Source organism: Hemicordylus capensis, chromosome 5 (genome assembly GCF_027244095.1).
Source record: "Hemicordylus capensis ecotype Gifberg chromosome 5, rHemCap1.1.pri, whole genome shotgun sequence".
Classification (NCBI taxonomy): domain Eukaryota; kingdom Metazoa; phylum Chordata; class Lepidosauria; order Squamata; family Cordylidae; genus Hemicordylus; species Hemicordylus capensis.
Window position 1 is genome coordinate 136,264,332 of NC_069661.1, and position 27,554 is coordinate 136,291,885.

General features: G+C 41.6%; 1 protein-coding gene across 3 annotated transcripts in view; it reads left to right on the top strand.

Moving 5' to 3' along the window:
* Positions 1–7,186: 7,186 nt before the first annotated feature.
* Positions 7,187–27,554, top strand: part of TTLL1 (TTL family tubulin polyglutamylase complex subunit L1) — an 87,033-nt gene continuing 66,665 nt past the window's right edge. For 2 of the 3 annotated variants that reach the window (XM_053254883.1, XM_053254885.1), the window contains exons 1-2: positions 7,187–7,325; positions 15,037–15,153. In XM_053254883.1, coding sequence (XP_053110858.1) covers positions 15,041–15,153 — 113 coding nt within the window. In that variant the 5' untranslated portion in view covers positions 7,187–7,325; positions 15,037–15,040. Of the gene's footprint in view, positions 7,326–7,504; positions 7,634–15,036; positions 15,154–27,554 lie in introns of those variants that run through there. The other variant, XM_053254884.1, reaches the window with a different exon arrangement.

Here is a 27,554-nt window from a genome sequence, read left to right on the forward strand (position 1 = left end):
TCAAGGGGGAGGGTTACATATTAGCCTCCTCAGAACCCTAGACAACTCAGCTGGATGTGAATTTGCAGAAGCAATGCAGGCAGAAAAGAACTGCTACTTTGCCGCCTGCACTGCCAGAGCACAGGTCTTCAAATGTGCTCTGTGTTGTGCCCAATCACTCAGACAGAGTCTTCCTCCACTTGCGCTCTAATCGTCTACCTCACCACTTTAGCTCCTGTAACTTATCCGAATACCATGGGGCTGTCTTTAAGGCAAGTCAGAGAGGACACTTAGGAGCTATTGTGTCTACTGTTCTAGTGAGTTAATTATTCCTGCTTTGCACCAAAGTATGGACAGATTCATTAGCAGAGCCAACCCTAAACCCTTCCAAGGCTTCTTGGAACTCTACTGGATCCAATAACCTCCTTGGGCAGACCAATCTAATAGATCCTTCACCCCTGCAGAGGTGGGTTGTGGCTGTAAGTTCTACTTTAACCAGATGGCGATCCATCCATGACAATGGGGAGATGACAGGAGTCCCAACCCACGGAACAACACCCTGATCAGAGCAAAAGACCAAATTGAGTGTGTGACCAGCATCATGTGTCGGACCAAAGACCAATTGGGATAGGCCCACAATCGTCATGGTCGCTATGAACTCTTGAGCTGCCCTCAACAACCCAATCCCAAAATGAACATTAAAGCCCCCCTCCCCCGCCACACCTGGGTGACTCGAATGCCAACTCAACAATCAGGTCCGTCAGTTCAATTAGGGACTCCACTGGGCAGTGGGTTATTGGTACACCAGCAGAAATCCCAGTCTACCCCCTGGTTGTGTATACACATCCAGCATAGGCCAAATCTCTGATAGGGATCCTGGTAAGGGAGATTGTATTCTTATAACCACATCCTTTCATCTGCTCTACCATGGAGTAACCCTCTGGGAGAAGCTGGGACCAAACTGAACCACTAGCCTCTCCTGACCAGGTCTCCGTAATACATACCAGGTCAGCTCCTTCATCCATAATCAAGTCATGAACTACTTCAGATTTATTTTGAACTGACCTGGCATTACAGAGTAATAATATGAGGTTCTGTGGGTGGATGGATGGCATTGCTCTCCAAATGAAAGAAGTGGTAGGCCTGCTGGAAGGGGAAACAGCAATTAAATTTCTGAATTCCCTTCCCTTATAACAGCCTGCTGGCCTACAAACGCCATATCTTCGTCGATTCCCCACCTCATCCCCTACCTCCCCATCTCTGTTTAACCCATTTGTACCTGGTATTTTCAGAATTATCCTCTGTTTTTATTGAATATTCTCCCAGTTGTCCGTAAATTCTCAGGGTTGCCCATTGACTGGGAAAATGTCCTACCTTGCTCTTTATTCTCCTCATTAAAATTGCTCCCCTGAAAATACTATCTGCCCTGTTCAAGTAACAAACAGAGAGAGTCCCAAACTTAATATAATCAAGGAAGAAATTACATTCAACAGAGTAAAGTCATAACAGCAATTTTAGTTGAGGGACAAGATGGAGACATTACAAAACTTTTTTTTTTTTAAGTAACCTGGCACTTCAACTTGACACCCTCCCCACGATGCGCACGACACACACAACTGTCCTTGAAACTGGGGAGTAGGATATGCCTACTCAGTGCACTGTTGCTGAGAGCTAAGAGCCTGCACCCCCTCCCTTAGCAAATAATACATTCACACACTTCCCAAACTCCAGTAACACAGCTGCTGCAGGGGCACTGCCAAGCTTAACAGTTCCCCAGACAGCTGCAAAAGTTAGAGCTACTACTTTCCACTCTAAAGAGGGAGCTTTTGTAGCTGAAGCTGTTGCTTGACAACACAGGTTCCTACTGAACATGTGCCATGATTGACCTTATCACCACCATAGGTTAAAAATGGGACAAGTGATTGCATTTTAAATACAAAACTACAAGCATCTAAGACTACTAAGGTACAGTATATGTTAGATGTTCTTGTAATCCTTTAGAATTAGTCCTAAGAATTAGTCCTACTGAGTAACTTATTATTATTTACATTTATATCCCACCCTTCCTCCAAGGAGCACTACATACTTGAGTTTCTCTTTCACAACAACCCTGTGAAATAGGTTAGGCTGAGAGAGAAGTGACTGGCCCAGAGTCACCCAGCTAGTTTCATGGCTGAATGGGGATTTGAACTCGGGTCTCCCCGGTCCTAGTCCAGCACTCTAACCACTACACCACGCTGGCTCTCTGGATGTCAGCCACTGTACAGAAAAGGAGTGGGCAATCTTGGTCCTCCAGCTGTTGTTGAATTACAACTCCCATCATCCCCAGCCACAATTTGTGATTGGGGATTATGGGAGTTGTAGTTTAACAGCAGCTAGGAGGAGCAAGATTGCCCACTCCAGGTAAAGAACACACATAAGAAGAGTCCTGTTGGATCATACTAAAAGTCTATTTCATCCTTTACACTTTTTCCAACAATGGTCAGCCAGATGCCTTATCCTCCTTAATAATCATGAAAGCCGTAGCCCTATCCAATTGTTTGTCCCCTCATTTGGTTTTTAGGTGCATACTACCTCAGAACATGGAAGTTTCTTCTATCTATATATTTTATTCTCTAAGGCATATCCATGGGCAGTGGGGATTCCATATGCAGATAGGGAGGAGGAGCCTGTGATGGTTAAGGTCAGTTGGAATGCAATTGTTACTAGTCAGAAGATGTTCTTGATTGTAGAGGAGAGGAATCGAAAAGGATAGTGGGCAGGGTTCTGTGAAGAGAGGGGTTGTGAGGGAGGAAAGAGCCCCTTCAGGAGAAGGAGGCTGCCGTTATGTGAATTAGATGCGAAAACAAGATGAACAAGATCTGTTAACTCCGGAAGGGTGGAGAGAGAGAAAGAGAAAAGGAAGGGGAGGGAGACAGAGGGGAAGAGCGAATGGAGGAGAGATAAAGAGAGAAAAAGAAGAGAGGGAAAGAGAGAGAAAAAAGGAAGGATGAGGGATGGACCCAAGCCCGTCAGTGGCCTGAGGGGAACGAGTGACTGTGACACTCAAGGGCCCAGTCAACCACTGCTGCTGTTTGGGGCTACCGAAGCCATTTGCGGAGGGAGGCAGGCAGGCAAGGGACGGGCCCGGGCCTGTCAGCAGCCTGAGGGAAATGAGCAGCCATGGTAGTGAGGAAGGGCCTGGTCAACTGCTACTACTGCTTCTGTGGGGAGGAGCAGGAGCAGGGCTCAGTTGAGGGTGAGAAGGTCTCTAGGGAAAGGGGGCTGCAGCTTGGCCAACACTACATCCACAACCAAGAGGGGTGAGGGGGGGTGGAGTAAAGGGACAGAGGAGGAGCAGGAGTGTGGGTGGAGAGATCTCTGAGGTGAGGGGGGCTGTGGCGGGGGTTGAGGGGAGCAATCAGTTACTAGCGCGCAGATGCTCTGCACAGGTTAAGCTAGTTTACTTTAAAAAGCTAACCACTGCTAATAAACCCATCCTACATTAATTTGTCCAATCATCAGATTGTCTTCCAAGCAAGTGGCCACCTCCCTGTTCTATCCAATAGAGTTCTAGCCAAAATAAGTTGGTCATGACTAACTTGTCTCATGCTGCTTAGTCAAGACTTTCTGTCAATACTTCCCAATATGTTCTACATACAGCGAGAAAGACCCGAGGACAAAAGATGTGTATATAAGAGTGTTGCTGGATCAGGCCCAAGGCCTATCTAATCTAGCATCCCATTTCTCACAGTGGCCTACCAAAAGTGTCTGGGAAACTCACAAACAGGAAATGAAAGCAAGCCCCCTCTCCTGCAGTTGCTCTTCTGAATCTGGTAAGCTAGAGACCAGCTATTCGACTGAGCAGGCCCCTAACCAAAGTATTCCGAGGTAAAGTGTTTTGAGAACTCTATTTTAAGAATCTATGTTGAAAGAGTAGAAGGGAAATTACAGTTCAATTTTTTCATGCCGAAAAGCTGCTACCCTACTTCTCTTTCCACAGCTTATCAAAAACATTGAAAAGCATGTGTTATCAGACCCTCAGGCAAAATACAAACCACAATAAAAAGAGAGATGCAACCAAGATCACTGGGAAAGTAAATTGCACCAAGAAGTGAAACTGGAGGCATATCCTGCATTAGAGAGCAGACACACATTGTTCTCAAAGGGAAGCAATCCTACCTCCTCCACATTGTTTCCAACAAATGCAGGTGTAATCAGGAATAGTACCAGCATTCTTACCTCTGGGGCAGACTGGTGCACTCTAGGAAGAATGAACCCAGAATGGAGTGAAAGTAGGGCTCCTACATACCCAGTGATGGGAAGTGCTTGCTCTATAAGTAGGCATCATAAAAGAAATCTTAGTAGTTTAACTGAATGAGTTTTAATCAATGAATGATGCCTGCATTAAGGTGCATGTTAATCACACAGAAAAATCCATTGGTTTTAGATCAGTGTTTCTCAACCACCGGTCCATGGAGGCATCACTAATAAAAATCACACACACACACCCAAAATGGGGGCCCACCAGGAGCTCTCTGGATAACGTTCATTAATTCATTCATTCCTTGAAATGAACATTATTCAGCAGAGAGGGCTGCCTGGAAATGAGCTCCGGAGAACTGCCCAAAATTGTTTTTTGGGAGCTGTCTGGGGGTGGGGGTGAGGGGGGCAACCCCCTTACTAACTGCTGGTTCAGGAAACTGTGCATGAATAAAGTACCGGTCCATGACTCCAAAAACGTTGAGAAACACTGTTTTAGATTATGCACATACATCAGCTGCTTAAAAGAAGTATTCCCTTCTGTGGCAGAAGAAAACAAGTAACACAGGGCATCTGCAAAAACGGTTTTTAAATATCTGTATTAAATATACTTTTTAAAGGAGTTACTTGATTAGATGGAGCACCTTTTTAATCAGAGGTTTTAAATAAACAATTAAGTCAACTCTATGCTGCAGTCTTACAGGTTAGATTATGCATTTACCAATGCATTTATATCACTCAGTTTATTACATAAATTAACAGGGTGAATGTTTTTAGCAGTCTGGTAAATCAAGTGGTAGGCTATCTATAATATCCCTACACTAGTTATTGAATCAGGTGAAGTGTTCCGAGGAAGTTCCAAACAGAGCCTAAAATGAGTAGGTTTTTTATGCACAGATGCCCTTGTTAACCCACCCAAAAGATCCCTTGCAAATACTCTTGAACCAGTCCCTTGGGTTGAAGTTTACCCCCACCCTAACATCGTTTAGTAATTTCTCCCCAATTCCTAATCCTTATTCGAGATCACTATACCCATTTACCTCACTCATATAAGACCAGTATGAATTTTTAAACACGGAATTATTCAATCTTTTAGTTTCACAAGGAGTTCACCCCTTACCTTGCTTTTTTCGACCACGCTGTTATGCAGAAGCGACAGCTGCCCTGCAGATATCAGAAAGAGACACAAGAGAGAGAGAGATCATTGGCGAAATTAAGCAAGAGCTGTAAAAAGTCCCTTTCTCCCAAAAGGGCTTCTCACTTACCGCAGCGTCACTTGTAAACTAGCTCTATTGTTGCCGGCAGGTCGCCTTCACCCCCCACCCACGTACTGGTAGACGCCCCCGCCCGGTCTTCTCAGCGCCCCGCCCTGCCTCCCTATAACAGGAAAAGCTGTGTCTTGTCTCATTGCCTGACGCTTTGAGAGAAAGCTCTTCCGCCCGTGCTCAACTTCTTACTTTATTTTAAACATGCTGTTGAAGAAAGAATGGTCCATTTTGCAATAGGTAGCAAATCTGAGGACTGTGCTGAACGGGTTTTTGTTTTGTCTTGTGCTAAACTAAGACGGCTTCAGGTTTGTTCTTAACAAAAAAACACTTCCGTGTAGGAAATGAGCTATTATTTCTGCACATATTGTTGCACGTAATGATCCTATACCTGCTTTTCTGTGGCATGTACATGCAGTTGCGTGCTGGACGTATTTGAGATCGTTGCATGTGATGATCTACTTGAGATTTGCATGCTATTTGTGACATGGAAATAAGACACATGTGACAAGACGACAGCCGACAATATTACGTGATTACAAGTAAAATCTCCGTGTTGAGGTGTCAAGTGATCTTAATTTAAAGGATATGAAATAGCCTTAACTGTTTTATATCATTTAAGATCACCGGTCAGCTTTTCAATAGGGAGACTAAACTCCACAGTGGAGCAGAGTCTGGTTTGGAATGCGGAGCAAGTGCCTTCTTTGCGACAGTAACGCGACACTTCCCTTGACGACTGAGACTTGAATTCAAAGTTTTTTGTATTTATTTATTTTATACATTTGTATCCCGCTCTTCCTCCAAGGAGCCCAGAGCGGTGTACTACATACTTAGGTTTCTCCTCACAACAACCCTGTGAAGTAGGTTAGGCTGTTCAGAACAATATTATATGTTGTACAAACCTCAGCTCAACCCTACCCCCATAAAGACACCTTTTTCGAGCGAAGAGTGTGCAAAATAAGTTGTAAAGCGACATCCGAAGCAAAGCTTCTCAAATACTATGTTTTCCTCATTATTATGTATAAAGTGTGAATGGTGCATTACACGGCGATGTAAAGAGGAAATGACTTCATGAAGTTTAGACTCGAAATTTACACAGGGACGTGGGAACTGTGGGAGAGACAGCGATCACAACGATTCTACATATGGTTAGAGGGCAGAAGGCAAGTTGAGCTCCAGCGGCGCGGCTGTTTTCGGGTGGGCCGTCTTAAGCCTGCAGCTTGCTGAGATTCTCGCACAGGATGCGGGACCATACTCTGAACCAGGCTGGAAGGTCTGAAATTTTGAAACATATTCAAGATCACTAACATGTGGTCGCTAAGAGTCGACACCGACTTGACGGCACCTAATCAATCAAACAAACACTGAGTAGCGGTGCTTTAGACTGTTAAGAGGCCCAGCCGGGTATATATACCCTCTCACTTGAGAAATGTAACAATACATCAGTGGACTACGAGGAGTTTCTAGTAACAAGCAAGCCTCACAACTGACCATCACCGATCTATGCCTGATTTTTGCACGCAGAAGGGAACTCAACAGAGCAGTCGCTCGCTCCCTTGGTGTATGCTGTGCAGCGTCTCCGGTTACCAGGCAGCGATTCCGGAAGCGCGGAGAGAAGCGGCCTGGCTTTGTTGATGACTGCGCTAGCTCCTCCTCCTTTGCTTTTCTCGGCAGGCGCTTCTTATGAAGTAGCCGAGCTTCTTGGTGTGAGAAGATAATGGGGCAAAGGCAAACCACGGTGGCCCAACGGGAAGAGAGCCACAGTGTGTGAGGAGGAAGAACTGACAAGTCAACCGAATGAGAGGGAACATCCCCATAATCTTGGTTGGGGACAGTCAGGTGAGAGCAAATTTCTTTCTCCAAAGGAGCGAGAGCAGCATAAGCGATTGAGGCTTCTCCTCTCCTTCTCCGTCGTAGAATTAAATCATTTTTCGAAAAAAGAATGAGGCAGAGCTTCCCGTTACTACTATTCCCTACCCCCGCCCCCCCAGCACCCTTTAAAGCCTTTGTTTAAGGAAGGTGTCTTTTAAAAAAAAAAAAAAGCTTCTGCAGCATGACCTCATCCCAACGCTGGGCACGTGGAAATAGGACGATAACCGGTCCACCACCACGCCAAGCATGCGATTATGGGCGGATGTATAAAGTGGGTGAGTGATTAAGATATTACGGAGGAAAATACGGGTTCTTTGTACCGTAAATGGATTGTATAGGAGGGAGCTTTTGGCTTATCATGCAGTCTTAACAATCCATTAAAAGCATTTTCCTGGCCTCCTCTGCATCTGGTTACCCTATAGATTAGACGTTCAGTTTTAAATAATGTATGTACAATGTAAGCTCCTTCGGGCAAGGACTTCTTTCTAAAGAATTATGTATACTGGTGGGGCTACACAAACTATTAATACTAATGGATGTGAAACACTTTGAGCACTTGATAAGACATGCTAAGTATCCTGTTGTATATGAGATTGATTTCATTACCATCTGGTATTTTACTTCTCTTGAGTTATGGTTAATTTTATTTTTACACTGTGTGTGTGAAAGAGAGAGAGAGGCCTTTTTAAAAAAAACACCCATCATACCACAAATCCTAGAGATGTGTAAATGGTGGTGGCTGACATACTGCTCAACATTCCTTCTTTTTCAAAGAAATGTGAGCACAAATACAAAATTTGCGCAAATGGAGTTACACGACGATTGGCCATTATTTCCAAAAGCAACTCCATTTGTGCAGTGTTGTGTATTTACACAAGAGCACTATTATGCAACTGCATACACATTTTGTTAAAACGCTGACAGAACATCGTGTAGTATGTCAGCCAGTGTTTCTGTTGGTGATGAGAGCATGCTTGATATGTTCATAAGTGCACTTTTATAGCAGGTTTATAGCAGAAATCTGGTATACAAAATAGGGTCCCCTCACTTATGCCCTGGCATAAATTATTAACCTAGTTGACTTTCCTATACCAGATTCTTCTCTCCATACCTTTTTATTGCTTAGATTAAATGAATTTAAAAAAAAAATACCCATAAAGAACAGACGTTTCAACATACAGACGTCAACTTCAGTTCCAACTGTTCCATGTCTCACTGTTTAAAATCCACATATCCCAGATATTCTCCCTAAATCTAATCAGGCATGGAGGCACCTGATTAGCATGTGAAAAAAGTGGGGGGGGGGAGAGGTGGAAATTGATGACTTGCAGCTTTGCCTGCTTAATACTAACTCTGACAGAAAAACAGGGCATTTAGGAATTACGCAGCACCACACAGAAAGTAAAATAACTGCTAATGCAAAGTCTGGCTAAACTTACTTTCTCCTACACTAACCTCCAAGCCACAGCCTGGCTTCCTGCCCCTTAATCTCCCCAAAGCTCTGGCAAGATCAAGCTCCTGCAAAATTGTCTCTCAAGACTCTACAGACTCACCTAGAGAGAGAAAGAGCATGGTCATTCTCCATATTTCTGTCCCCCGGCCCACTTCTCCTTTCTCCCAGGAGCCCTCATGACCCGCTCACCTGGCTGACTGAATGGTCAAGACCTAGGGTTGCCAGCCTGTCAATCAGAGGTTCACTTCCTGTTAACTCTGTTAGAGCTGGAAGGCTGCTCACTACATTCATGAATAGATCCTCAATGTTACCTGTCAGTGTGGGCTCTACATACTTGATTGCAAGTAGAGCTCATGAGTAAAAATCTTGCAGGAGTCTAGTTGGAGGTCTACTTTAAAGGTGAGGTCTACTCATGTGAAAAGGTGTGGGTAAGTGGAGCCTCATTTCTAAAGCTTGTAAACTAAGTATGTGCAGCTTACTTATATGGCACAGAAGTTAAGATGGGCAATTTTAACTTGCAATTTCCGTGCTTCTTAGAACACGAGTGAAAACTGAAAGCATCTTAACTCTCATAATAAAAGAAGATTTTGGATAAATAAACTTAATATGTAAAAATCATTCTTAACATTGGTTAATTTAAATAATAATAACTTCATCTAGGTGTGATATATTTCTGTGAAGGCTGCAGTTAAATATGGAATTGTTAGTGTATGTCTTATCTGTGATTTGCATCTGTGGCCTGAAGGAAGAGAAACACCACCCTGCAACTGTCCTCTGCTGTTATGTTCTTCCTGGTAGCTGTTTCTTGAGAGTTATTTATATTGGGCCTGCTGTAGCTTTAAGAACCACCTGCAGCCACTGCCAGAAACCTGATCGTTCTATTTTTCCTTAATGATGTATGCAAACTGCTTTGAGAAGCCTTGGCCTAAAAGACAGTATACAAATAATTTATATAAATAAATTGATTTTATTTCTTCCAGGGGTTCAGACAAGTAACAGTAATACACATAAGTTCTTACTATGAACCTTTGAAACACACACAAAACAGAACTTGCTTATTTATTAAACCTTTTATATTATATGTGTATATAATATAAGCGTGGTGTAGTGGTTAGAATGCTGGACTAGGACCGTGGAGACCCGAGTTCAAATCCCCATTCAGCCATGATACTAGCTGGGTGACTCTGGGCCAGTCACTTCTCTCTCAGCCTAACCTACCTCACAGGGTTGTTGTGAAAGAGAAACTTAAGTATGTAGTACACCGCTCTGGGCTCCTTGGAGGAAAAGCGGGATATAAATGTAATAATAATAATATTTATAGTATATATGTTTGGAACAGGACCTGTTTTCTACCAAAGAAAACCACATGGTTCTGTGGTTGTCAGGAGTCAATTATTATTTCATTTATATTGACGGCACAACTTTACTTTACCCTGGTAGTTAGATTAATTTAGAAATAGTAATGATTCTGAGTTCAAGCTTCCTTAACCACAGCTAATGCTAAATTACATGCAGCTGAGTCCTATGGATATTTACCTGGGAGTGATTCCTATTGAGCCACGGAGTAAGTAAGTCTGCTTGCATCCTTGGAAATAATGTATTGGATAGACAGTGAATTCCAAATGGTCCAAAAATAGAAGTTAAGAGCAAGAAATATTTATATACCGCTTTTCAACAAAAGTTTCCAAACAAAGAAATAATAAATAAATAAAATGGATCCCTGTCCCCAAAGGGCTCACAATCTAAAAAGAAACACTGGAGGTGACAGTCACTGTTAAAAAGATGCCTCTTTGCCCAGTTAGCATGGTTAACCACTTTCACTCCATAAAGAAGACTTTATGGAGTGAAAGAATTTCAGTGATTGCACAGAAAAACGTGTATCACTTAAACCATTAACAAATTATTTATTTACATAACAAAATGTAAGAGAAATAATACTGTTGTGCATGCATGTACATACTCACACACCCATGTGTTAGCAGACTTGAGATGCAAGCCAAAGGATCTCAGCAGAAGAGTGGCCATGGGTGGTGCTGAAGGAGGTGAGGGAATGTCTGAAGCTGCAATCCTATATACACTGACTGGGGACTAACTCCAGTGAGCACAGTGGGACTTACTTCTGAGTAAGCATGTATAAGATAAGACCATAAGTAATTTTTACAAGTATTACCGCAAGGGAAGATTAATATTCTCTCATCTGGGGGTTCAGTATTCTAAAAACTACATCTGAATAGCATAATTTTCCATTAGAATGAGAGGGGCATAGCCTACACCGTCCCTTACCCTGAGACATTAGTTTTTCCATGCAGAAGTTGGTTTTATATGTAAAGCATTGGAAGTAGGCTTTTAAATCTTTGCATGGTTCATACTATTGCAAGTCACTGCATTTTTGGTTCCTGTTTGGAAGAATATTACCACTGCTTTTTTTTTTTTTTTTTTTGCTATTAAGCGAACATATTATCAATGTGTCATGCTCCATTTGTGTTCTTGGAAAATTAAAGTTTCTACATAGGAAAAAGGAGGCATCAGCCTTTGAAAATACTGGTTATAGATTCAAAAATGAAATATCTTGTATTCAGGACTTAAAGTACTTCTAAAATAAAACAGCAATTTACCACATATTAATTGAAAATAAAAAGTACTTTAAAAAATTCATCATGCTAACTACAGTTTTCATAATGGAGGGAAGGAAGAAGTAGTGTCCCCCAGGAATCTGTATTGGGGCCAGTGCTCTTATTCATAAATGATCTAGAAGTTGGGGTAAGAAGCAAAGTGGCCAAATTTGCTGATGGCACTAAACTATTTAAGGCAGTAAAATTCACAACAGATTATGAAGAGCTCCAACAGGATCTCTTCAAACTGGGTGACAAAATGGCAAATGTGGTTCAATGTAAGCAAGTGTAAAGTGATGCATATGGGGGCAACCCCCCCCCCCAATCTTTATATATACACTGATGGGGTCTGAGCTGTTGGTGGCAGACCAGGAAAGATATCTTGGGGTCATGGTGGACAGCTCGCCAAAAGTGTCTACTCAGTGCATGACAACTGTGAAAAAGACAAATTCTGTGCTAGGGATCATTAGGAAGGAGATTGAAAATAAAAATGCTAATAATATAATGCCCTTATAAAAATCTATGGTGTAGCCAGATTTGGAATACTGCGTGTAGTTTTGGTCACTGTATCTTAAGAATGATATTGTAGAACTAGAAAAGGTACAGAACAGGCCCCCAAGATAATCAGGGGCCTAGAGCACCTTCCTTATGAGGCAAAGCTACAGCTTCTGGAGCTTTTTAGTCTGGAAAAGAGGTGACTACGGGGAGATATGATAGAGGTATATAAAATTATGCATGGAGTAGAGAGAGTGGACAGAGAAAGTAGACAGTTTCTCCCTCTCTTGTAACACTAGAACCAGAGGTTATCCTGTGAAACTGATGGCCAGGAGATTTAGGACGAACAGAGGCGTATCTAGGGAAAACAGCGCCTAGGGCAAGCACTGAAATTGCGCCCCTGTCCAAACAGGAATGATGGGACTTGTAGTCAACAATATCTGGAAATCCCTGTTAAAAGGAACACTGTACCAGCTAGACATGGTTTTTGAGCAAAACCTGAAAACATGAGCCATCTCTGTTAAAGGCTTAGAACAACAGTCAGGAGTTATGTTTGGATTCCTAGTGTCATTTTCTCTGTCTCATCTCATGCTTTTAAAAAAAAAAAAATACTTGGTCCTAGAGGATCACCTGCCCAAATAGCCGCTAGCAAAAGAAGAAGGTGGTGGGGTGTGTGTGTGTCTATAAACCAGTGAATGATTCCTGCCAGCCTTTGTCTTGTGATGACTGTTGGCTCATGATGGGATATATGTGCATTCACCACACTAGTGCTTACTTTGGCACTAGGAGGAAGGAGGATGCATTAGTTTGCCACACTAGACAGAGGAATTTGCAACAGGAGCAGACAGCCAAGTTCTGCCAGGGCCAAAACCAGCCCCTGCCAGACTAGGAAATCATTGTAATTTCCCTCTTCCTGTCACTAGCAGTGTGCTGTTCTTTTATTATTGACTCTAACTCTCAGATATCCCAGTCATGGATGGAAAATTCAGGGTCAATTTACAAGAGATATATTTTCTACATGGAAGTTTCTTCTGTGCAGGTGTTCTGCAGAAAACCATGTGTGGTGACCGCCAGGGGCATAGCAAGGTTGGAATGGGCCAAGATGAGATTTTAAAATGGGCCCCCAGCCCCTCAAAGTCCAGGGCCTTCACACACCCCAGGCCCCCAAGGATTTGATATTTCAAAATAAGTATGCTGCCTGGAAATACATTTCACTGAATACACACACGCACACTTCACAATATATAGTGATATACATTGAGTACTATATATTTGTGCTACTTTTAATGCCTAGAACACACTAGCAACGCTAATTATTAAAATGGCCCCCTCACTGCAGATTAACAAAGGAGACTCTCAACCATGCACGTTGAGCCTATGTTTGTTTACTCAGAATTCTGAACAAATTCAGTAAAGATTGATTCCAGGAAGTTTTTCACATGAGGCTTTTAAAGCCCTTTAACACATATCCTCTGGAATGGAGGTGCTGCATTCACATGTTGTCCAGATTTACCCTGAAGTCCCTGCAAGTTATTGGAGAACAGTTCACACACAAGAAAAATAAAATAAAAGCACAACACATGCTTTACAGTTCTCACTCAGACCTTCTGGGTTGCAAAACAACGTGAACATAAGTGCATTTATGAATGAATGAATAAATGAATGAATATTTGTTCCAGAAGTTTTTGTAATTTTCTGCTATGAAACAAGCCACTTATAGGCCTTTTTAGATAGTTTTTGTTTTTAAAGCCAGCAAATTTTTCAATCTGTTTTAAATTAAATATTCAGAGGCTTCTCAGTCTCCCCCACACACCCCATATCAAAGCCCTATGGCAAGCAGATCCCTATATACCCTGGATGCGTGGGGGGGGGGGTTAACCACAAAAAGGAATTTATAGTCTACCTTACAAAAGCTGTGCTGGATGGTCTGGGCAGAGGGTCTGCTGCAGAGAACTCTGCCTGCCTCCTTGCTTGCTAGGGGCCTGCCGAGTTCAGGCTTCAGGGAGGCCTACTCAGAGGCTTCTCTGGAAGCCTTGCCCACCCACCGATCAGCAGAGAGGCGAGGAGAGAAGAGCTGTGCAGTTTGCAAGCCACTCAGATCCTAGGCCTTACCGATCCTAGGCTGGAGCTGGAGGCAAGGCAAGCAGGATGGCAAGTGGCTGAGGGGCCCTGGGGCTGGGCGGGTGGGCAATGGGGTGGGGGTGGTAGGAACTGGCGTGGTGCCCCCTCCTCAGTGGCGCCTAGGGCACGTGCCCTGGCTGCCCTCCCTGTTCCACCTATGAGGACAAACAAAAGTGATGTGTTTAGAAAACCAAAGAAACTCCATGTTTGCCCAGAATACCACATTCTAACTCAAAGTAACCCCAGCTGAGCTCAGGGACATTACTGCCTCTCATGATCAATGTTATCATCTCTCTCCACTAAATTGTATCTAGAGAAACTTGGTTCTCACAGGATTCTCACTGTTCTTTGCTGACAGTTTAGAAAACAGGATGTAACCAAATAAGGAGTAATCCCCAGATGAACAATGAATCATTCGCATGCGTACTAGATACTTAGTCCACCATTTTATTGCCACGTATACTATGTCTAGGGTGTCAGCATCATTCAGATTGTCTGTATAAATGTAAGATGCACCTATAACCAATTTGTATTCAGTGTAGTGCCAAAGCCCACTGATTACCTGTTGCAACTGCAGTGCAATAAAATGCCTCTAATTGATTCCCGCTGAGTCTGTTTGATTGGCAAAAAGGCGGACCCAGGACGAACCGAATTCACATCAAAAGGAACTACTTCTTTACACAGTGCATAATTAATCTATGGAATTCTCTGACATGCAGTGTGGCCACTAGCTTGGATTAAAAGGGGCTTGGATAGATTCATGGAGGACAGGTCTATCATTGGCTACTAGTGTGAGCCATCTTTAGCCACAGAAGCAAAATGCCTTTAAATACCAGTTGCAGGGGAGCAACAGCAGGAGTGGGGACATGCCCTCACCTCTTGCCTGTGGGCTTCTCAGAGGCATCTGGTGGGCTACTGTGAAACAGGATGCTAGACTATATAGGCTTGGGTCTGATCCAGCAGGGCAGTTCTTATGTTTTTACTTTATTTCCATTAGGATAATGGCCGGAAAAGTAAAATGGGTAACTGACATAGAGAAATCCGTGCTAATAAACAACTTTGAAAAGAGAGGCTGGATCCAGGTGTCAGAACATGAGGACTGGAACTTCTACTGGTAAGCGTGTGTGCGTGCGCGCTTACACACACACGTTTGTAAAATGTATATTGTGATGCATATGTCAAATGTATATTGTGATGCAGTTCACATTGCAAATGTCAATTTAATAAAATTGGATTAAGATGATGATAACTTATTAATATATTGATGCTTGCCTCATTTAGCTCAGATATCAGCATCTTGAGAGGAAGCAATCAGTATTATTTCTCTAACTAAAGAAGTCCCAATCTTACCATCAGCTCTGCATGCAAGGAACCTCTTAAGTGAATCTTGTAGGATGTGGCCTTTGGCTATTTTGCTTTCTTGAAAATCTGCTGTTTACTATGTACTGTTAGCCATTTGTGTTTGGATAAAAAAATAATTTCTTTGAATGTGGCTTTGGTTTAACGTTATTGTCTATTTGTTATGTTAATACTGTGCCTTTTCATATACTCCTTAAATTTTCATAGATGAAAATAGGGACAATCCTGTGCATGAATGTCTGGGGCAAAGTCTGCAGCCCAGAGGTATGCCCTGACAGACAGTGATAGGACCAATACAATTCAGACCACTATGTGCTATAGGTAGAAAGCAGGAACTAAAAGTTCCTTTACCATGCAGATGGTTCTGGATGACAAAAGCAATAAGGCAAGCTGCATGTCAAGTCAGATTCATCTAAGGCACATGTGCTATATAACATTTATATAATTTAAAGGACATTGATCCCATTTTACTATGAGAAACACTGAGGGACAGCAGTAGTTTACCAGACCAGTTTCAGTAAGTGTATCAACGGCAAATTGATACACTTTCTGTTTAAACAGAAATTCATTAAGTAGTTTTCTGCATATGCAGAGTACTTTCCCCTTAAGTGCAGACTCTCAAAGTAATTTGAGGTTTAGCCACGAGGAACAAGAAGAGAGGGTAAGTAAAGAGAGCAGAAAATACGTTGCACAAGAAATGAAACAGTGAAGGGATTTAAAAATAAAAAAGTACCAAGCTGCTTAGTTTGGGTAACAGAAAATGAAAATTGCTCCCTCCACCACTACCCTTCCTGCCCCAAGAAGGAGAAACCCAAATGCCAAAGTAGCATGCAACACAACTTGTGTTTGGAAATAAGAAAAGAGATTAATGGTGTGCACTGGAGATACTAAAGGGTCATGCACGTGGGGAAGGAGACTGGCTGAAAAATCCTTATACAGTATGACCATAGGACCTCCATGCCACCCCTCCCCCCAAAAAGAGAAAACACTGAACCCAACCCAAGCAGCTAAAACAGGGCTTTTGTTTACATCACTCTCTTTCCTACCCAAGACTGATGTTAAAGCAGAACTGACCAGTACCATCCCATTTGCTCTTCCAGCAGCTACGGCTTACCCCTCCAATCCTTCCCCCAATCCCATTGCATATTCTGCTTCTGCTGCTGGAACTTTGCCATGCCAGCTCCAGAAAAAGCAATAGGTGGTTATCATTAGTTAATTGCATATAGCTGATTAATTTACAGTAAACTTTAGCTAGCCCCAAATTCAGATGGCTGCCTACATTCCTCCAAAGGCACACACTTCCTTCTCTCCAAGAACCAAAGGCTATGCAAGTAAGCAGCAGCACATTGGTTTGAAAAGCCGGGAAGTCAGACTTAGGCAGAGTTTCTCTCAGTTGCTCCAGCTTGCTCTCCCACCATTTGCCCCATGCACAGCAGAAGCAATGGAGTGAACCATTGGCTGAGGCTAACATCCCCACCTTTTTAAACTAATACTCTGACTCCAAATGCCTTTGATTCTTGGAGAGAAGGAAGCATGTGCTTTCTGTCCTGACAAAGATACATTGGAGAAGGAAAGTGCTTTCTGGAGGAAGGGGGCTGGCTGGAACTGTAGCCTTAGGAGAGCAACACAGAAAGAGGGGAAGAAACGAGACAGGATGAAGTGAGAATGAAGGGGAGCTCCCTATCCCTTGGGGAGCCCCCTCACCCTCTCTTGCTGGTTTCAGCCTCCACGCGGTTTGGAAGTTGCATTGGAGTCAAAGCCAGCAGGTGCTTGTTAAGGGGCAAGGAGCAACAGGCACTTCGTGCCTGTTTATTCATTCATTCATTACACTTTATATCCCGCTCTTCCTCCAAGGAGCCCAGAGCGGTGTACTACATACTTAGGTTTCACCTCCCAACAACCTTGTGAAGTAGGTTAGGCTGAGAGAGAAGAGTGACTGGCCCAGAGTCACCCAGCAAGTAACATAGCTGAATGGGGATTTGAACTCGGGTCTCCCCGGTTCTAGTCCAGCACTCTAACCACTACACAATGCTGGCTCACTGGGTTCTTCACTTACTCATTGGGTTCTTCACTTACTCATTTTCCAATGTCCAACAGTCCTTTTCTCTTTCCCTGCCTGCTACCTGCTGGCATGCTTGTTGTTGTTTTCCCCCACGTGCTTCCTGGGATCTGAGGTGGGGAGAAGTCCCGGATCTGGATCCAGATCCGTTGAGAGATCATCAGGAGATTGGTGCAAGGTGTTATCAGTATGCTGATGACACCCAAATCTATTTCTCCATGTTAACGTCATCAGGAGAAGGCATAACCTCCCTAAATGCCTGCCTGGAGACAGTGATGGGCTGGATGAGAGGTAACAAGCTAAGACTGAATCCAGACAAGACGGAGGTACTTACTGTGCGAGGTCGGAACTCGGGCGATTATTTTGAGTCAGTGGCCAGAGGTGCCTTTTATCAGCTTTGGCTGATATGCCAGCTGCGTAGGACTTCTGGTTGGATTGCTAACGAGGCTGCACGCTTCCCGACAGGGGAGACCGAGGAGGAGTAATTTAAGAGGGTTTTGAGACTTCATAACTCCCCCACGCCACCCTGGATTAAAGGGTTTGGACCAAGATAGCCCACAGATTTCCCCTGAGCCGGCTCCTTAATTTAGAGCTGTGTTGAAGAACGCAGTTCTGTTTTAAGTTGAGCGGTGGGGGCTGGGAGACAACAAGCTCACTCCTTCACCAGAAATCTTTTTGACTGAAGCCGGTTGGCATCTAATCTCTACGGTTTGGATTTAATTAATTAAAGTTCAAGAAGCTCACCTCTCAGCGTGATTAAGGATAACTTGCTGGAATTTCCCCTGCTTTTGTTGGAAAGACATCACAGAACTCACAGAACTCAAGCTGTTGCTGTAAGTCTTCTGACTATAAATTGAAGGAAACTCAATCTTCTTACTAAATGCTGGAATTCAAGAACTGAACTGATGTTTAAATGTTTTAAAGCTTAAAAAAAAAGAAGAAAGTATATTAGTGGGAATTACTATTTTTCCCCCTCTTTACTGCTGTTAGAGAAAGTTTATGGAAGAAGCGTTTTGCTGTTTGCTGTTGTTGTTGTTTATTTACGATCTTAGATCAAACATCAATATACGCAGAATATACACAGTAAAAAGAAAATAATGGAAACGAAGTCTAAAATGTCATCAAATATATAAAATCAGGAATCTTTGACAGTAACCAATTGCTGTGCTCTAGCTTCTCTTAGTTTGGTCAATGTGTAACAAAATTTAGCAACCGCCAGGGATATTGTTGGGTCCCTGTCTTCTAATAAGCATATAAGAATTGTCTCCACTGAGTGGCTTTGGAGATCTTTCAGATACTGAGATAAAAAAATCTCTTTCATCTGTATAAAGTGGGCAGTGTAACAGTAAATGCGTCAGTGTTTCGGGAGCGGCTCCGCAAAGGCATAGTCTCTCCTCATAGGGTTTTATCTCAAATTTCCCTACTAGCATCGCTGAGGGTAAAGCATTCAAGCGAGCTCTTGTAAACGCCCAGCGCAGCTTTGGTGAATAGATTGTATAGAAATAAGAGGCTGTGACCCAGTCTTTCTTAGTGCTTAGGAATTGTAGCGGCCTATTTATGGAGGCCCTTTCCTCCTGGAAATTTATGTCCCTAAGCCTTTGTTTGACTAGGGATCTTGCTGTTGACTCACCCTGTTCTAACAATTGTACTGGGCAGAAGCCCATCTTCCGGAGTCTTTCCTCAACCATCATACACCAACGGGGTTGTGGGGTAGCGGCAAGGAGATGAGGTATAAGTCCTGCCGGGTAAAGATAAGTCTTAATCCAATACAGGATTATGAGCAGCCAGGCCCTGGTCTCCAATTTCCATAGCCCAATCTCCAGCCGTATTAAGGAGTTTGCTATTCAATATGTCTATTATTAAATCAGCCAATTAAAGGAAGGAGGCGTTCCACTCTACCGTGAGAAAATTCAACTGGCAGTGATAAGATATATGAGTTGTGGTGTGGAACTGATCCTATTTGGAAAATAACACAGGCTTTTACTTTCTCTCTTGAGATCAAGGACACTAAACCCTGTTGTGAGGCTGCTGGAAAGTGTTCTGTTCCCCCCCTCTATATTACGAAGGTGGGGGGGAGAGAAAAAAAGGACAATGCAAAGAAAACCACAACAAAGTCAGATACAAACTCAATTACAGCCTAGGAAACTTTCTCTTCCAAATCCAGGTTTGGGGGAAGCAAAAATGCCTACAGATTTGAATCAGACATTATTAGCCATGAAACAACTACTGGAAACCAATACAACCACCCTTCAACAAGTCAGTTGTGATTTGTTACAAATGAAACAGGATATACAACAAATTAGACAAGATACACAAACACTAAATGATAGAACATCAAATATTGAGGAAACAGTCAAGAAATTAGCACAAGACAAAAAAGAATTTAAAACAAGGGTTGATACTCTGGAGCATGACGTGGGGTCACTAAGAGATGACAAGGAAAAATTATTAGATCAAATGGCACTGCTGGAACTTAGACAAAAAGAGAGATTTTTAAGGTTTAGAGGTATTCCAGAAAAAGCTGGTCAAAATATTAAAGGATTGCTTGGGGAGGAGCTTGCATTACTTTTGGGAATTCCATGTGAAGAGATGGATGTGCAGATTCATGCAGCTTTTCATTTAAATTCGGAATTTGCCACAAGAAATAAATTAGCTAGGGATTGTTTGGTACAATTCAATTCAAAATCAATCACTGAACGGATTCTTCAAGCCCATTTTGTTAAAGCCCTTACCAATGAAACTCAGCAGATAAAAATTTTGAAAGAAATACCATCCAGAATTTTAAGGAAACGTAAGGATTACAAATTTTTGACAGATGCTTTGAATGCCAATGGAATACGTTTTAGGTGGGAAATACCTGAGGGAGTCTTCTTTTTTTAAAAGGGCAAGAAGAATAGATTTACAGAGCTCCTTAAAGCACAAGAATTTTGGCGAAAATTTTTGCAAGCTTATCCGAGCTGATTTTTAAGCCAAGGAAAGCAGGCTTTTCCTCTGGGGCAAGATGCCTCATATGTGCAGAAACTAAGCCTTTTATCACCACGTGTAAGCTTGCACATTGCACGAATGAGCCGACGGGGTCTACTCACGAGTAAGCCAACCCGGGTCTACTAACCAGTACGCCTAGCGTGGTCTACTCACGAGTAAACCGAGTGTGGTCTATTCACGAGTCAGCCAAGCATGGTCTACTCACGAGTAAGCCGAGCGTGGTCTACTCATGATTAAACCAACCGGGGTCTATTCGCATGTATGGCAGCTGGGGTCTACTCGTGAGTCGCTGACGGGTTTGTTTAACCGTCTAATCTAACCTTTTAAAGGTCTTTTTGTATTTTCTTACATCCATGTTTTTGGCAACTGTGCGCCACCCCAATATGATCTGGGCTGCTTTTTGACCTGTTCTTGCAACCAGTGAGTGTTTTTACTGAGCGGAACTAAGACTGAAGAAGTGTGTAGCATTTGAATGAATGCTATCTTGTTCTTTGCATTTTGCAAGCTTATCAGAGCTGATTTTTAAGCCGAGGAAAGCAGGCTTTTCCTCTGTTGCTTAGCATTTGAATGAATGCTATCTTGTTCTTTGCATTTTGCAAGCTTATCCGAGCTGATTTTTAAGCCAAGGAAAGGAGGCTTTTCCTCTGGTGCAACATGCCTCAAATGTGCAGAAACTAAGCCTTTTATCACCACGTGTAAGCTTGCACATTGCACAAATGAGCCGACGGGGTCTACTCACGAGTAAGCCAACCCGGGTCTACTAACCAGTACGCCTAGCGTGGTCTACTCACGAGTAAACCGAGTGTGGTCTATTCACGAGTCAGCCAAGCATGGTCTACTCGCGAGTAAGCCGAACGTGGTCTACTCATGAGTAAACCAACCGGGGTCTATTCGCATGTATGGCAGCTGGGGTCTACTCGTGAGTCAGTGACGGGTTTGTCTAACCGTCTAATCTAACCTTTTTAAGGTCTGTTTGTAATTTCTTACATCCATGTTTTTGGCAACTGTGTGCCACCCCAAAATGATCTGGGCTGCTTTTTGACCTGTTCTTGCAACCAGTGAGTGTTTTTACTGAGCGGAACTAAGACTGAAGTGTGTAGCATTTGAATGAATGCTATCTTGTTCTTTGCATTTCGCAAGCTTGTCCGAGCTGATTTTTAAGCCGAGGAAAGCAGGCTTTTCCTCTGGTGCAACATGCCTCATATGTGCAGAAACTACTACTTTTATAACCACGTGTAAGCTTGCACATTGCACGAATGAGCCGATGGGGGTCTACTCACGAGTAAGCCAACCCGGGTCTACTAACCAGTACACCTAGCGTGCTCTACTCATGAGTAAACAAAGTGTGGTCTATTCACGAGACAGCCAAGCATGGTCTACTCGAGAGTAAGCCAACCCGGGTCTACTAAACAGTATGTCTAGCGTGGTCTACTCACAAGTAAACCGAGTGTGGTCTACTCATGAGTCAGCCAAGCATGGTCTACTCGCGAGTAAGCCGCGCGTGGTCTACTCATGAGTAAACCAACCGGGGTCTATTCACATGTCTGGCAGCTGGGGTCTACTCGTGAGTCGCTGACGGGTTTGTCTAACCGTCTAATCTAACCTTTTTAAGGTCTGTTTGTAATTTCTTACATCCATGTTTTTGGCAACTGTGTGCCACACCAATATGATCTGGGATGCTTTTTGACCTGTTCTTGCAACCAGTGAGTGTTTTTACTGAGCGGAACTAAGACTGAAGAAGTGTGTAGCATTTGAATGAATGCTATCTTGAAGAAAAAAAAAGAGGGGTAGTATTTTATGTTAAACAACAATTTGAACCCAAGTTGATTTTTAAAGACAAAGAAGGTAGGCTACTAGCCTTGGAAACTTTAATTTCTGGAATTAAAATGGTGATAATTGGAATTTATGCACCTAACGAAAAGAAAGTTGAATTTTATAATTACAGGTGAAACTCGAAAAATTAGAATATCGTGCAAAAGTTCATTAATTTCAGTAATGCAAATTAAAAGGTGAAACTGATATATGAGATAGACGCATTACATGCAAAGCGAGATAAGTCAAGCCTTAATTTGTTATAATTGTGATGGTCATGGTGTACAGCTCATGAGAACCCCAAATCCACAATCCCAGAAAATTAGAATATTGTGAAAAGGTTCAACAGTCTAGGCTCCAGGTGTCCCACTCCAATCAGCTAATCAAGCCATAACACCTGCAAAGGGTTCCTGAGCCTTTAAATGGTCTCTCAGTCTGGTTCATTAGGAATCACAATCATGGGAAAGACTGCTGACTTGACAGTTGTGCAGAAAACCATCATTGACACCCTCCATAAGGAGGGAAAGCCTCAAAAGGTAATTGCAAAAGAAGTTGGATGTTCCCAAAGTGCTGTATCAAAGCACATTAATAGAAAGTTATGTGGAAGGGAAAAGTGTGGAAGAAAAAGGTGCACAAGCAGCAGGGATGACCGCAGCCTGGAGAGGATTGTCAGGAAAAGGCCATTCAAAAGTGTTGGGGACTTTCACAAGGAGTGGACTGAGGCTGGAGTTAGTGCATCAAGAGCCACCACACAGAGACGGATCCTGGATATGGGCTTCAAATGTCGTATTCCTCTTGTCAAGCCGCTCCTGAACAACAAACAACATCAGAAGCATCTTACCTGGGCTCAAGAAAAAAAGAACTGGTCTGTTGCTCAGTGGTCCAAAGTCCTCTTTTCTGATGAGAGCAACTTTTGCATCTCATTTGGAAACTAAGGACCCAGAGTCTGGAGGAAGAATGGAGAGGCACACAATGCAAGATGCTTGAAGTCCAGTGTGAAGTTTCCACAGTCTGTGTTATTTGGGGAGCCATGTCATCTGCTGGTGTTGGTCGACTGTGCTTCATTAAGTCCAGGGTCAACGCAGCCGTCTATCAGGAGATTTTGGAGCACTTCATGCTTCCTTCCGCAGACAAGCTGTATGGGGATGCTGACTTCATTTTCCAGCAGGACTTGGCACCTGCCCACACTGCCAAAAGTACCAAAACCTGGTTCAATGACCATGGGATTACTGTGCTTGATTGGCCAGCAAACTCGCCTGACCTGAACCCCATAGAGAATCTATGGGGCATTGCCAAGAGAAGGATGAGAGACATGAGACCAAACAATGCAGAAGAGCTGAAGGCCACTATTGAAGCATCCTGGTCTTCCATAACACCTCAGCAGTGCCACAGGCTGATAGCATCCATGCCACGCCGCATTGAGGCAGTAATTGCTGCAAAAGGGGCCCAAACCAAGTACTGAATACATATGCATGCTTATACTTTTCAGAGGTCCGATATTGTTCTATTTACAATCCTTGTTTTATTGGTTTCATGTAATATTCTAATTTTCTGGGATTGTGGATTTGGGGTTCTCATGAGCTGTACGCCATGATCATCACAACTATAACAAATTAAGGCTTGACTTATCTCGCTTTGCATGTAATGCGTCTATCTCATATATCAGTTTCACCTTTTAATTTGCATTACTGAAATTAATGAACTTTTGCACGATATTCTAATTTTTCAAGTTTCACCTGTATCTGGAGCAGAAGATGGCTGAGTTATCGATTATTAATTTGATTATATTGGGAGACTTTAATGGTGTTGTATCTACAGCTTTGGATAGAAAATCTGATATATCTGAAAGGAACCTACAAGGCAAGCTCCCTAAAGCATTTTTTGATTTAGCAGAACATATGGATCTATATGATTTGTGGAGAATTAAAAATTCAAATGCAAAAGAATATACTTACTTCTCTGGAAGATATCAATCTCACTCAAGGATTGATATGGTTTGGGCATCAAAATCTATTACGCCATGTATAAAAAGAATGGATATTTTACCCAGGACTTTTTCAGATCATAATCCAATTTGTTTTACATGGAAGAAGAAAGGAATGGTTTCATTTCGTTGGAGATTGAATGAATATCTGCTGAAAAAATCAGATGTTGTGGAGAAAGGTAAAAAGAAGCTAAAGGACTATTTTGAATTGAATTTAAATCAAGGAATGGACAATAAAACAATTTGGGATGCAGGTAAAGCGGTTATGAGAGGTTTCTTTATACAGCAAAATGCATACTTTAAAAAGCAAAGAGGATTAGAAAAAGAGACATTACTGATGCAGATTTCTAAAAAGGAAAGAGAATTATTATGGACTAAAGATAAGAAGACGATTACTCAAGCTATCAAAATGCTCCAACAACAACTTTCTATGTTAGTAGCAAATGAAGTGGAACGGAACTTAAAATATGTCAAACAAAGGTCATTTGAGTTTGCAAATAAACCAGGCAAGTTGTTGGCTTGGCAAATTAGATCTGAGAAAAAAAATAATTACATATCTAAAATACTTACCAAAAATGGGCTTTCTTATGATGGTAAGGAAATAAGAGGAGAATTTTAAAAATACTATTCAGATTTATATAAAGGAAACATAGTTGAAGATACAAAAATTGAGCACTTTCTTAAGACCAAAAACATTCCAAAACTTTCTAAGGAACACATAGAAATTATGAATGCTCCGATAACAATAATGGAAGTAACTGAAGCAATAAATCAAAGCAAGCCCAATAAGGCGCCAGGACCTGATGGATTGTCAGCTTTGTACTACAAATCATTTAAAGATCAAATTTTACAGCCTTTGCAATGGACTATGAATGATATTTTGCAAAGAGGAATTATGCCGGATTCTTGGAAGTATGCAAATATTGCAGTAATCCCCAAACCGGATCAAGATTTAATGCAAGTTAAAAACTACAGGCCAATTTCACTTTTAAATAATGATTATAAACTTTTTGCCGCTATTCTGGCAAGAAGAATGAAGACCATATTAAGGCTTTTTATTCATGAGGATCAAGCTGGCTTTTTGCCAAAGAGACAATTAAGAGATAATGTGAGAACAGTTTTGAATATATTGGAGTATTATGAAAAACATAATGACAAACAGATGGCGATGATTTTTCTGGATGCAGAGAAGGCTTTTGATAACATTTCTTGGCACTTTATGTGGAGGTTATTGGATGCAATGGGCATTGGCAACAATTTTATTAGGGCTATCAAGACAATTTATTCGGATCAATATGCTAAGATTATTGTAAATGGGGAATTATCAGAGAATTGTAAAATACAAAAGGGGACTAGACAAGGATGTCCACTTTCCCCATTGCTTTTTATATTAGTCTTAGAAGTGCTCTGTAGAAATATTAGAGAAGATGACCAATTACAAGGCCCGAAAATTGGGAAACAAGAGTATAAACTAAGAGCCTTTGCGGATGATGTGTTCTTTTTAGAAAATCCACTGGATAAGATTGGAGGACTCTTGGAAAAAATACAATAATTTGGCCAATTGTCTGGGTTTTATATAAACAAGACTAAAACGAAGGTCTTGACCAAAAATATGGATCAGAAATCTAAGGATAGATTTTTTGAAATAAGTGAGTTGAAAGTGGAGAAGAAAATTTAAATATCTGGGGGTTTGGCTGACAAATAATAATTCTTTGTTGTTCTCAAATAATTATACTAAAATATGGAATACAGTGAAAACTGATTTACAAAGATGGGCTAATATGAATTTGTCTTTAATGGGAAGAATCTCAGTGGTGAAAATGAACGTCTTGCCTAAAATGTTATTTCTCTTTCAGACTATTCCTATAATCAATACCTTAACTTGTTTTAAGCAATGGCAGAAGGATATAACTAAATTTGTTTGGCAAGGGAAAAGACCAAGAATTAATTTTAAGAATTTAACAGATGCAAAGGAAAGAGGTGGTCTTGCCCTACCAGACTTAAGGTTGTATTTTGATGCTGTTTGTTTGACGTGGTTAAAAGAATGGATAACATTAAGAAATCCTAGAATACTTGATTTGGAAGGATTTGACAGAAGGTTTGGATGGCATTCATATTTGTGGTATGAAAAAAGTAAAATACATAAATATTTTCTGAATCACTATGTAAGAAGGAGTCTAATGAGGGTATGGGTAAAATACAAAAAATGGCTTGAACCTAAAACTCCCTTATGGCTATCTCCGATTTAAGCTTTAGCACGTAAAGAGGTAAATATCCAATCGCAATGGGGTACCTATAGGGATTTGTTATATTTTCAAGAAAAAGACTGTAAGTTTAAAAGTCTAATTGAAGTACAAAATTTGGTTAGTGATTGGTTTCAGTACCATCAGCTGAATGAAGTTTATAAGAAGGATCTTAAAGTTGGATTTGAGGATCAGATCTCGAGGTTTGAGAAAGAGCTGTGTGAAAATGATGAAAAATTAGTTTCCAAAATGTATAAGCTCTTGCTTTTGGAGGAGACGAGATGAAGTGGTTAAAACGACTATGGTAAAATGGGCTCAAGATGTGGGGTGCAATATAGAAATGGCAGCCTGGGAAAAATTATGGAAAACTGATTTAAAGTTCACTGCATGTTATGTTTTAAAAGAAAATTATTATAAAATGATGTATAGGTGGTATTTAACACCAAAAAAACTGGCATTAATGTATAAAAATGTTTCAAACAAATGTTGGAAATGTGGATACTCTGAAGGAACCTTTTTCCATATGTGGTGGACTTGTAGGAAGGCTAAAGCATTTTGGGACATGATATATAATGAGTTAAAGAAAATATTTAAAATGACATTTCCTAAGAAGCCAGAATCCTTCCTGCTGGGAATAACACAAGGAGTGTTTTCTACAACTAATTTAACATTCTTTATGTACGCTACCACGTCGGCCAGAATAATATATGCACAGAAATGGAAGAGCAATGAACTGCCTTCAAAAGAAGATTGGCTGATAAAAATTTTGGAATATGCAGAGATGGCAAAACTTACAGTACTGATAAGAGATCAAAATTTAGAATGTTTTAAAGAAGATTGGAAACCATTCTTATTGTATTTAAAGAACTATATTTCTAATATTGATTTTACAACAGGGTTTGAAATTTAGTAATATTAGCAGGTTGAGTAGATCAGAATTGTGTTTGTAAGGTTTAAATCTATGTTTTGAATTATTATTATAGCAAGGGTTAATTATATAGTTGGTGATTCACGAGGAGGTGTGAGCGGGAAGTCCATATTTGTTTACTGTGTTGTGAATGATTATTGTTAAA